General features: G+C 37.9%; 1 protein-coding gene across 9 annotated transcripts in view; it reads right to left on the reverse strand.

Annotated features, from left to right (window-relative positions):
* MTA3 (metastasis associated 1 family member 3) overlaps positions 1–13,062 on the reverse strand; it is a 186,658-nt gene that overhangs the window by 24,519 nt on the left and 149,077 nt on the right. For 7 of the 9 annotated variants that reach the window (XM_046661216.1, XM_046661215.1, XM_046661213.1 and 4 more), the window contains 3 exons: positions 9,184–9,258; positions 7,313–7,371; positions 2,204–2,328 (listed from right to left, as the gene is read on the reverse strand). In XM_046661216.1, coding sequence (XP_046517172.1) covers positions 2,204–2,328; positions 7,313–7,371; positions 9,184–9,258 — 259 coding nt within the window. The remainder of the gene's footprint in view (positions 1–2,203; positions 2,329–7,312; positions 7,372–9,183; positions 9,259–13,062) is intronic. The other 2 variants (XM_046661214.1, XM_046661212.1) reach the window with 1 other exon arrangement.

Consider the following 13,062-nt stretch of genomic DNA (forward strand, 5'->3'; position numbering starts at 1 on the left):
AAAGTATTCCCACAATGGATCTGAAATTTAAGATAGAAAACACTGACGCTGAAACATTAGGTTAATGAGGTATATAGAAATTATTATAATTCTGTAAGTTTGCCTTGAAATATTCTTCCTCTGATCTCTAAGTTACCTTCATCAGGTCAAAATGATCAAACAGCACATCAAGGCACCAACAAACACTTCACAAACCAATGTGAAAAAGAGAAAATATAGTGACCATTACAGTCAAACTGCCTCTTGGTTTATTGAGAATAATACTGTGCACCCATTATGGATTACTTTTGGAGGACACATTGCAAATAGCAGTCTAAAAACCTTTCCTCTTATAATTTAAAAACAATAAAATAAGTCAAGTTGATTCTTTTTAAACATAAATTTTAAGAATCCTAAATGTTAGGCATGGATCTATTTTGGATTCTGAATATAAAATTTTACTCATATTTAAAATACACATTTTCCCCAAACTAATCATGACATGTCATCTTAATATCTGTCAGCAAATGCCTTTCTCTTTACATAATTAACTCAAATTCAAATAAAACATGACAAATAGAAAACACCAAATTCTATCTATAAACATAAATCGTGTATATTAAGATACATTTTATGACAGATTATTTAATATAGGATCTAAAATAAATATTATGAAATTAAAATTGCTTATTTGTGATGCACACATAAAAACGACAGAATCATTATTTAAAGGGATATATGAGACTACATAGGAGTGTGAAATTTCGGGGTTTGTGAGTCAAAACCAAGACAGATTAAGTCACCACCATTTGTCTGCAGTATTCTTTTTATTTTCATTTGAATATAAATCAACTTCAAAATCTAAGAATTCCCAATTCAAAGACATTTATGAAGGAATCCATGTAAAATTTTGACCAAAAGAATCTGATTTCCACAAATTGTTTCCCTTTGTGCTTCCCACGATGCAGAAAATGCTTAGACATGTACTATTTTTGTGAAGTCAACAATTGGCTGGCTCACACCCCTTCCTTGGTTTCAGGAAAGATAATTATATGATTTGGTTTTAAAAGCCTTTTCAAATGCTGACGCTTGGTGTGGAATATGGAGAAGAGCCATGCATGTCCCTTATTCCCCTGTTCTTAGGGCAGGAGGCTACATCTAACCCCCAAAGAGCTGCTGAGGGACAAAAACTGGGCCCCAAGAAGACTTTTTTTTTTGAGGAAGATTAGCCCTGTGCTAACTACTGCCTATCTTCTTCTTTTTGCTGAGGAAGACTAGCCCTGAGCTAACATCCATGCCCATCTTCCTCTACTTTATACGTGGGACACCTACCACAGCATGGCTTTTGCCAAGTGGTGCTACGTCCGCACCCAGGATCCGAACCGGTGAACCCCAGGCCGCCGAGAAGCGAAACGTGTGAACTCAACCGCTGCGCCACGGGGCAGGCCCCAAGGAAACTTTTAATAAATATTAGTTTCCTTCCCTCTCCCACTCCAAGCCTCTTTGACTGGATTGGAAGGAAACATAGATGATACTGTCACCAATGCCCTCATTTAGAGATTATACAGTTGTTTGAGATTTTAAATAAATATAAAAAGTGTGTCAACTGCCTAACAGTTCATCTCACTAACCCAATTTAATATCCAGGACAAATGTAATATAATACTGCTGGTGTCTGATTGATAGGTTTTGACACGGATAAATGCTGATAAATACACTGGGGCCCTGAGGCCAAAAGCAAATACAGAACAGCATCTCCCAAACCAGTGCTCTGAGGAAACCTGGTCTGAGGACTATAAATAGCAGTTCATCCACACACAGGTCCTTCCTATGGAATTATTTGGAGCCTTTAACTTGTCACAGTATACCGAGAAACTCCAAAGGGGGACTTGGTATATTTTGTGGGACCACGGTTTGCACAAAGCTAGCAACAACTCTGAACACAGCTTAGCAAACAATGCTGTGGAATACTTAACACACACAGGACTCCACAGAAGCAAACCAAAGAAACCCAATGCCTAGATTTAGCGTCCAGGCAGAAGGGAAGGATGGGCACCTATCCACTCTGAGGCTACGTTATTCAGCCCTCTGCGCAGTACTGACCTCGTGCACCCTCGAGAAAGCTACTCAACACTTCCCATCCCATAGTGCCAGCCTGGTTCCTTGCACTTCACCCAAGACACACCTCAAGGAAGAAAGTAAAGCTCTGCTGGAGAAAACTTACCATAGCAGCTCTCACAGGCTCGCCCTAAGAGAGGATTCTGTGGCTGGAATGTGGTCCCCACAGCTCCATTCACAGCACCAGGTTTGCCATTGCTGGTGGATATTTGGTTGGGATTTGGTTTGCTGCTTTCAATGAAATACAAAGTGAGGTGATAAAAATGACTTGTATAACAAGGCAAAAGGCTCTACGTCTTGTTACTGATTTATCGTAACTACACAAAAATAAACATTTCAATGTTGGGTGAAGAAGAAATAAACTGGTAAAAGTAAGGTGTTAAAATGAACCCAAACCATTCACCTTTACAAAACAAGGCTATGTGAAAACCAATCTCTTGCGCCTGATGCTCACAAAGTAAGTACAGCAGTATCTCTCCTCCATGCAAATACAATTTCCTTAGGATACCCTCTGATGCTTTTGAAAGACATAAGTTGTTAAGCTTTATTGCTTATCATAGATTCTCCTGAAAAAATAAAATAACTTTTGGATCAAATAAATTAAGCCAAGGGCAGTGTGTTGTATTTAAGAGAAACCACCATCCCATTCCTGCTGCTGCTGTGAGAGCTGCTGACTCGACACACCAGCTCTCACAGGACCTGCACAAAAGCCACATGCTCCACAGAGACACTGCAGACGTCAACAGGGCACAGCTCCAGAGGCCAGTCAGCACTCCAGGAGATTCAGACCACTCGTGATAATAATTTCTATTACGTTTGAATTTTTATGAGCAAGATAACATAGCATTTGAAATTAGAAAAACCAATAAATGTACCTTGAGGTTTTTCTCTTTAAGAAAAAAATTTTTAGGAGGAGGTAAAAAGTGACATTTATCAGAATTCTATAGGCAAATTTCCCAGAGGCCATAATTCCTCAGAAACATGTAGCCCAGATTATCTTGATACTTCCTGTGCAAACACGGCTAGCTCTTCCCTATTTAGGGTAGGCTAACTCCCCTGCTTATAAGCCATGCCCAAGAATACTGCACAGGTGGACAGAGAATATCCTCAATAAACTCATAATTCATTTAACATACATTTATCCGGTGCCTAGTAAATAAAAGTGCCTGACATCAAGGAGCTTTCATTCTAGAGAAGATTTCATGTCTACTTGCCAGACAGAAAATAAGCAAAATAAATTAGCAAATTATTTGTTAGAAATGAATGCTGGGTGACTAAACGCAGACTACACCTTCCCATGGCTACTGAAGTAATGAGAGTTCACAACTATCAAGACACTTGGAGTTTCAATACAGAGTAGGCCCACGAACTTCTCATTTGCTGTTTCTCATTCCCACAATTCCATTTCCCAGTGAAAGCCTAATTAAACTTGGCCTGACGGCAAACTAAAATTTCCTTCAGGCATTATTACTCTAACTCTTAGGTGACACCCCACCACCATCCCAGAAGAAACCATTTAACCTCTGTGTGCACTGAGGTCCCTATTCTATAAACAAGGCTATTATTTACACTTCTAACCTGTGCCAGCAATGTATTTTGAAGACAAATTGGTTTTGAAAACACATTTTAAACCAGACAGAATATATTTCTCTTCTTATAGTTTTCAGTTGAAAACATACAAAATGAAGAACTGATTTAGAATGACTACGATTTTCCAAGGGTATGTAATAACATTTCTGATCTTTAAAAATCTACCATATACAGACAGAAATGACAGCCCCTTAGAATCAAATGACCGATAATGTCAGCAGGTTTCTCCAGAATATGAAAATTTCTGACATTTAACCCACAGCTAAATATGTGTTGAAAAAGAGCTAATACAAATTTACAGTTGAGCTGCCTGAAAAAAGGACAGTAAACACAACTTTAGTTAGTTGTCCAACTGAATCTAGACTGTTACATGATTGAATAAACCACTAACATTATAATAATCACAAAAGGAAAATAAATGTGCAAAGACCGAATATAGATATGTGACTCACTTAAAACATATTTTGCAAAACCAAGTACCTACAGATTCATTCTCGGGGGACAAATGATTAATATCAATGTGACCATTTGAATAAACTTTTACTATAAGACAAACATACAAAAAAAACTTTTTAAAGCTGCATTATGTGAAACTGCCCTTCCTTTATCTAACGTCCAAAACTTCCCCCTCATCTGTGCTCCAGACTCCACACCTCCTGCCCTCTTGAGAACTTTGTACACTTGATTCTATTTCCTGGATGCTTCTTGTCACCATGTAAACACATTTCTCCTATTTAAAAACCCTCCCATTACTCTATCCCAACCCACCCCCCAAAGCCAAGCACTCTCTCTGGACTGTCTTTCCCAGCCACTTTTCTTGAGAGATGCCAGTCTTTACTGTGTGCAGTTCCCTGGCTCAAATGCAGCTCTCACCCTACATTAAAGGCCACCAATGACGTCTATGGTGTTATACTCCCTGGCTATTTTTCATCAGCATTTGACACTGTTAATCTCTTTCTCTCCTTGAAACGCACTCCTCTCTCAGCTTTTGTGATAATGCACTCACCTCGCTATCCTTCTTCAGCTATCATACTCTGTCTGATATATAAAACACTGGATTTCCTCAGGCTTGGTCCAAGGCCCTGTTTTCTTACGGCTCTAAGAAATCTCATCCATGGTTTCAAACATAATAGTACATGCTAATGAAGTTCAAATTTGTATCTCTAGCCCAGAACTTTTCCCTGAGTTTAAGACCAATATATCCAACAGCATAATCAACACCTCTTTTTGGATAGAGCAAACTCAAAATGACCTAACCTGGTTCTCTGCCACAGTTTCTTAGCTTGGTGAATAGCACAACAATCCATCTAGCTGTGCTAGACAGAAACCTGGGACTCAACCTTGAAATCTCCCCTCTACCCCCGCATAAAAGTCAACCACCTCCAAGCAGTGCACCATTTCCAGGGCCACAACTCTAGGTCAAGCTACTATCATTCTTTCTCTCCAAAAACTTTGTAATTGGTCTCCTTACATCCACTCTTAGCTCCCCTTCCCCAAACCATTTTCCAAAACACAGTCAGTGATCTTAAAGTACAAATTTGATCATGATACTTCCTTGTTTAACATCCATTTCCACTGTTCATCAGATGGGTAAATTCCTGGCCCTTGCCTACCACACCAGCCTCCCGTGGCTCGCACACTCTCTTCAAATCAGCCACATTGCCTTTCTCTCAGCCTCTTATCTATGTTCTGCCCCTTCCCATCTCAGGATCCCATTGGCCTGGAAAGCCTCCATAACCTGGTTAATTCCTTCTCCTCCTCCTCTACAGTTCACTCAAAGTTACTTCCACAAGGAATCTTTCCTAATCATGTCGACTTTGTCTGGTCCCCCCATATAAATTCTCATAAAACGTCTTCTCCATCACAGTACTCATCACACTAGGCGACTAGCTGCTTAGTGTCTGTCTTCCCCACACTGGAATGCACACTCCAGAAGACAGCCTGTCTTCTCAACCTTTCTACTCTAGCATTGAACAGAGTGTTTTGCATACGAGAGACTGCCAGGCTCAAGAGAGGAACAGTATAAAATAACTCTTAATCTAGTATTTGTTTTAAAATATTCTATTTCAGAGTTAACTGGGAAATTCTTTGAAGGACTCAGATTCTTATCCAACTCAATAACACAGCTTCCTAATTTCTATTTACATATATGATATATATATAACTTTTTAAAAAAAGTATGAGAAGAAACTCTATTTTCATCTTCAAAAATCATTCACTTAGATCAGGGGTTGGCATAATAAATATTTTAAGCTTTGTGGGTATTATAATTTATGTCTCAACCACTAAACTCTGTCATTGTAGCACGAAAGCAAACATAGGCGATACATAAATGAATGAACATGGCTGTCCAATAACACTTTATTTACAAAAACAGGCGGCAGCTCAGATTTGGCCTGCAGACTCCAGTTTGCTGGTCTTTGACCTAGATCAAGACTCCAAAGTCAGTGCAAGACACAACAGCAATTATCTGGGTTACTTGGTGAAAACTAGTTAAATGCACCTTTCCTTTGATACAACAGCGCTGCAAAGTACAAGACAGTGGAATGCTTGCTTTTGAAAATCTAAGACACAGGAACACAACAATGTTTTATTTGAGGAGTTGCTCTTTTATAAATTAGTCAAGTGAAATATATAATTTTCTAAAATATTAGAAACCACTCTGCAGAGGGGCATTATAGCTCTGAATAAAAATTATTGACCCTGTAAATTACATGTTATCTGCCTTGAGATAACATACTGATTAGAAATATCGCAATTCATCGTCTATAAGGCCTCCTATATGTAATATATATGTATTAATATATCAGAATTCCGTAAACAAAAGGCTAGGTATAAGACAACTGTACTGAGTTCAAAGAGTGAGAAAATCTTGGAGTAGTACATAGAACTTTGCAGAAAATTTCATTTTAACCTCCAAAGACCCTAGGAGATAGCACTATATATACATGGTGCTCAATAAATTAAATTTTCCTGAACAAATGAATGATGGAACTCTAAAGACCTCAAAAAATTACAATTCATTTAAAACAGCAAATGAAAAGAAAGCTGGTATTCATTTTGATCTGACAATGATTTCTAAACTCAGAGGATAATGACAGAATGCTAGACATCTGAAACTATTAAAACCTATTCATTATTTATCCAACATTTACAAAGTATGGTTCTAATTACTTTCCCTAACCCTTCCCCCAAGCAAACAATGTAAAACCCTCAATCAAATAAACAACGCACCTCCAATGGGCAATGTGCATTAAGAAACAAAACCCATTCTACAACGCAAGTTTCAAAAGTTGCTAGCTTTCTGAAACACATTTGCTTCAAATAATAGAATTTCATGGGTGAGGTTTCTGACGCTTTCCCTGCAGCTTTGAGAGAAGTTCCATACATGACATTCTTCCTCTAGTACTTTTGTTAGTGTATTTGGGGTTTCTCCCACCGGCCATTTTTCTTCCTAAAAAAATCACTGTAGTGGTCTAATGGAAAGCAAGCCTCATGCTTTGTAGTGGAAGAAAATATGATACACAAAGAAATTCAAATTTGGCTGAAACTGACCAAAACGACATATTTTGTTTTGATAGAATTAATACCATGACAAATATTTTAAAAGATTTCCATTACTTACTAAGTCGGGATATAAACTTGTTTCAGTTTACTTTCAGCTTCTGCTGCTTTTAGACGTTTCTAATTCAAAAGACAGACAAAATATTTTTCATACAATGCCTAATAACTATTATCACTTCATCGTCTAAAAAAATTCAGAAGAAAATGAAATATTAAAGCATAATTCAAAAACTCCCATTTTAAGATGGGCTTTTCTTTCATGTGTATATTCTGAACCTAGCAATTTGTAAGAAAAGTCACTAGATTCTGAGGTACAGAACTACAAGATTTAATAACATTTTAGAAACAGGTTTAAAAAATAAAGCAATGAACAACTCCATTTCCCATTCCTCCATGAGTGAATAAACAGGACTTTTAAGCAACCATTTTTACTTTTCAAATTTAGTTTCTACTTTATTTCTTTTTTGCTTTCTGGGAGGAAAAAAAAAACACATATACTCTGCTTTTAGAAAAATATTCAGAGGTGATTAGTTTCCAAAGTCCATGCAAAAGAAAGAGATAGCAACTATTCTAAGTACAATTAAATAAGCATTTACCCTCAAATGTTGGGAGATATGCAGTAAACTTTAAAGCTTGGCTGAATTCACATCAGATTTTAGGAACCAATTAGGAGCCAAATGCATGGAAAGGAATGGGAAAAAGATTATATAATCAAATCCAGAGACTGCTCAACACAATAACGAATGCAAATAGGGAAGGAAAATAATATATGGTACATATCTAAAAATAAGACAAACGAAAATACAAGGCAATCCTCCATTTTCTCAATGAGGAGAAAACAAAAACATTTAGGGGGACAACTTAAAACTTTTATAGACAGAGTTGAAGTTTTTGGAAATAATTTTATTCAAACACTTTTCAACCATCCTTGATGCCATCATCTCCACCATTTTTAGGGACTCTTTTTGCTTTGAATAACACAGGTTTCCACAGCACATGGTCTTCACTCCTACCTAAGTTGTTTGAAAGAAGCACTTTTTGAATTATACATGATGTCGACACTGGAAGTTTTTCAATAAGCTGTGGGTATCTATTCACTATTCATGATCTCAACAACTCACTATGTGACGCTTAAAACGTATTTTTATAGCATCCAGTACTTGCTACTGTATGATCACATACTTTGGTAAAATAATGTCTGTGTTAAATATATTGCCCCTTTCATTACCAGTTCTGACATGTGACCAGAAGAATACAAAAACAAGTATTGACTGAGGTCACTTCAGGAAAATGTACCTTTCTCCAAAAGTAGTATTATTCAAAATAAGTACCTGAGAAAATTACCTCAATATGGGACTTTGGGAAGGACTAAAAAATAAATGATACTCTGCTTTTAGAAATAACTGTGGAGAAAAATTTACGTACAGTACCAAAGCATCAAACCAGTAAGATTAACCACAGTTAAGGTCAAAGACAGGGGACATACCCACACAAATGTCACATAAGGAGGTTTCAGAAGATCTTTTAAAATATCTCAAATTGTATGGTCAATGGCATTGGTCTAAATTTTCAATACTTCGTAAAAATAACTTGTTTCAAAGGTTTGCGTTAGTATCACATCTTAGGCCATTCCTGTCAACTATACCCAAAAAGATGAGGCACCAGACACCTGCAAGGCAAATAATCTCTCTTCTCTATCGTATCTTTCCCTGTCATCTTTCCAAAATATTTATCATAAGGAATTCTGAAATAAAGAAAATATTAAGAATAAAATCTTAAAATATCATCTTAAGGATATAAAATCATATAGTTTACAATAGTCTAGAAAACATAAAGCAAACAAAACATTTAAAATTAAGAATATTGCTAAGAAATATTAAAACATAAAGTCACTTTAACGCAATCATATTGGTACCAATATAAAAAAATTACCTGCTGCACATATCTGTCAGTAGTTTTCCACATGTAATAATATTCAATGATGCTAGTCAATGATTTCCAAGGGAGCTGAAAAAATATTTAACATGATAATGAAAACAAGCTATTGTAGAAACTGCTTTCCTTTAAAACCACTTCTTTAAAATTATGAGGCAAATATCCACATGGAAGATTCATTCTAGAAGAAATGTTTCAGAAAACTGAAATTAATTCTTAGCAAAGGGTACTCCAATCAAGTTACCTTCGGTTAGAGACGCTAACACAACACATTCCATTTCTCACCTCCCATTTTGTCAAAAACTATAAACCTATGGCTGATAATATTTCATGACTTACTCAGGAAAGTTGTTCTCAGGGTATAGGTGGGGTTGAAGTACATTTTTACAAATGATATTTAAGTAGATTTAGCCTGAGTTACTTTAACTTCCAAAGATGCCAGCTACAAATTGGGTGTCATTTGGTCTCTAGCATAGTAATTCTCATCCTTTTCAAAACTGCTCTATTTTGACCTATTTTGTTGTAAATAAAACAAAAACCTAAATCTCTGAAAAAGAACACAGCCTAGTGTGATTCATATTAGAAAAACAGGAAGCTTGCCTTTGCTATTTTCCATAATTATTCAAAAATGGCCAAATGAGCTCCTACTCAAGAAACTCACAACCAAAGAATATATTCAATATATCCCTCTGTAAAAGGGAGATCTGTTAGTCATCTACAATGCAAATCAGGGCAGATCAAACCTTCAAATAAAATGGCTGGTAACATTCACGATTTCTAGCTGTTTGGGCAGATTTCATACATAGGTGACTCAGCCCTCGCTCTGACTCCCACCTAGCTTGCCCTAACATACCATCGGGTTAGAGTCAAAACAGTACTTCCCAGACCCTACTGCACCCAAGGGTCTGCTTGTGACCCACGTGTACAACATCCACATCATTCCTATCACCTCCACCTTGAACTTACCTGCTTGGTCTGAAGAGAGAATAGGTGGAGTTAGGAGAAAGGAAATTATTTTAGGATTAACTTGGTAGCAACTCCAACAGTAGTTACAAACGTAGTCTCCTCACAGGAACAAATCAGCACAGCCACTGGCATTTGGACTGCAGTTAAAGCAAATACGGTTTTCACCAATTCAACAAGAATGTAACGGAGTTGAAAATGTCTGAGGGATGGTATGAGGAACCTACTTTGGCAAGACCTCATGTGACAGTCACAGCATAGTCTCCTAGGGTTTTAAGCAAGCTACGACTTCTTTCATCTCTTAACTATTCTTCTTTTGAGAAATAGCCCGTGGCAATTTACCAATGAACCTCCAAAAGGAAATCAAGTAACCATGGAACATGAGCATCATCATGGGTGAGATTTTATCTAAGCCATAAAATTCTATTCAGCTGTACTCAGCACCACCATTCCCTTATCAAGGAGGAATGTAAGTCATAACCGTAACGGCACAAGCAACATCTCCCAGTGTGTCTACTCCTGATGCAGTATCATTTCTCCCTCAACCCTCACTTATGACTTTATGGGAGTTTCCTATGAGACGTCAATAAAAGAGGAAAAAAAATCTGAATGTGGCAGATGACTTTGCATGATATACTGGCACCAACCAGAATTATACTAGAATTATACCAGAATTATACTGCCGTGTTTCAGCCCCAAGCAGAAGTGGCTCTGAAGCACAGTGAAGAGGGAGATCCTTTTGGACGGTGGAACATTACACTGAACATCTGGTTTTCTACACTGAGTTAAAGGAGAGATGGCCAGTGGTACTAATCCATATGCATTCATGGACGGTGGTTATTTATTTGTGACAATGATCAGGGACTTGAAAGGAATCAGATTACCTCTAACAAAGAGGCTTAGGAAAGAGGTTTGTGGACAGACACCTCAGGATGGGCCTGAGTGTGAGGACATTTGTATCCTCACGCTCACTCAAAGGGTCCCTTGCAGAGGAGGTTCTAATTAATCAGTTGGATAGGATGATCTCTATAGCTATCAGCCAGCCTCCTTCCCCAGCCACACCAATGAGTGCTCAAAGGATACATAAACCAAGTAAGGAGACAGAGATTACACAGAGATGTCCTCTCCCTAAATCTGATCTGATTACTCAGGTGTCCAACGTGCAAGGGAGAGAGTACAATGGGCCTCCAACACGGCACCATTCCTGGTATATGTCAGTTACATTAGACTCTCAGTATCTTGGAATAGCAGCTGTCTGTTCTCATTGAACAGACAATTATTCTAGATATGATTTGCCTTTTCTGCCTGTAATGCACTGGCTAGCAATACCAGCCACAGACTTATGAAAGACTCATTCCCAGAGAACACTGCTTCTAATGCAGGGCTCAGAACCTTCAGGAATAAAGGTTTGGGTCACCCTAATCAACCAAGAACTCTGGTCTTCTAAGGTACAGAGGGGAGGAGAATAGTAGGGGAATTTGATTCTGAATGCCAACAAAACCTCAGGATGAGTTTTAGAAAAGGAGAAGAGCCATCCCGGATGGCCTAGTGGTTAAGTTTGGCGTGCTCTGCTTTGGCAGCCCACATTTGGTTCCCAAGCACAGAACCACACCACTCACCTGTCAGTAGCCATGCTGTGGTGGCAGCTCACATAGAAGAACTAGAAGGACCTACAACTAGAATATACAACTAGGTACTGGGGCTTTGGAGTGAAAAAAAAAAAAAGAGAGAGAGGGAAATAAAATAGTTAAAAGAAAAAAAAAGAAATGGAGAAAGGAAGACTAAAGAAGCTATCTATATTTCTTTCCTTGGTATAATTATTTTCCTTCTGCACCCACAATTCCCTTTCTATTTTTATATAAGGTCTCTTGGTGGTGGTTTTACCTTTATAATTTAATGCAGAAGTTACAAGCTATAAAGACAGAGTTCTGACTAAAACCAGAGGAAGAATAAACATCAACCAGAGATGGATGCTGTGCCATTAAATTTGGGCCTACTCATTTAAGGAAACACCCTTGAACAAGGACGCAGACATACGTGCCAGGTTTAGCCACGCTAACAAACCTGAATGATACTTTGATAGAGAAGTGACCAACATCAAGAGGAGACTGCATGCAGGGAGACTGGATAGTTTGCCAAGACCAATGGCTGACATATCATATTCTTTTGGGGCATCTGTGTTGACCTTTCTGCCATCCATACTTGACATCATGGATGCCAAGCAGCAGAGAGCATGGGCATTTCCACTGTTTCTGGAATTGTAGCATCCAAGCCTTGTTCTCCAGTCTTCCCAGAGATTCTATGAGAACCTAATATCCTGTATTCCTTTGTGCTTAGATATAGTGAATTCTGTACTTAGCAAGTAAGAACCCTAATATAACAATAATCTATTCTTTCTTCTAAACTACGTGAGGCTGAGTTTCTCTCACTTGTAATTAAAAGCACTCTAATACAAAAATCGGTAAGAAGTGCAGTGTTCTTACTAAGAATAGACCCTAGATACATAGCATTTATAGACACAGTCAAGGTAGAACAGAATCAAGCAAGATTGGTAGTAAAGAGAGCAGATGTCATAGTTGGGCTTCTATAGAAAATTGCCAGCGAGATATTAGACATTGCTCCTGACTTCACAAGTCCTGGCTGTGAAGTTATCTAAACTTGGATCCCCTGGCCCTCCTGGAGGTCCTGTTCACTTTCTAACACTCTTTAATAAATTTCGTTCTTCTTAAACTAGCTCACTCAAATGGATTCTGTTGTCTCCAATTATGACTTGCTCAGTAAGCACCCTTTCCAACTTCCTTGCAGTTCACCTTCTTATACTGCAAACCCAAACGTTATATTTCCAGGACTCTCTCGTGATTTATTTCTACCCATCAGACGTACGTGTATAAGACCTAAATTCAGAAATGAATT

This window comes from Equus quagga, chromosome 5, assembly GCF_021613505.1.
Source record: "Equus quagga isolate Etosha38 chromosome 5, UCLA_HA_Equagga_1.0, whole genome shotgun sequence".
NCBI lineage: Eukaryota > Metazoa > Chordata > Mammalia > Perissodactyla > Equidae > Equus > Equus quagga.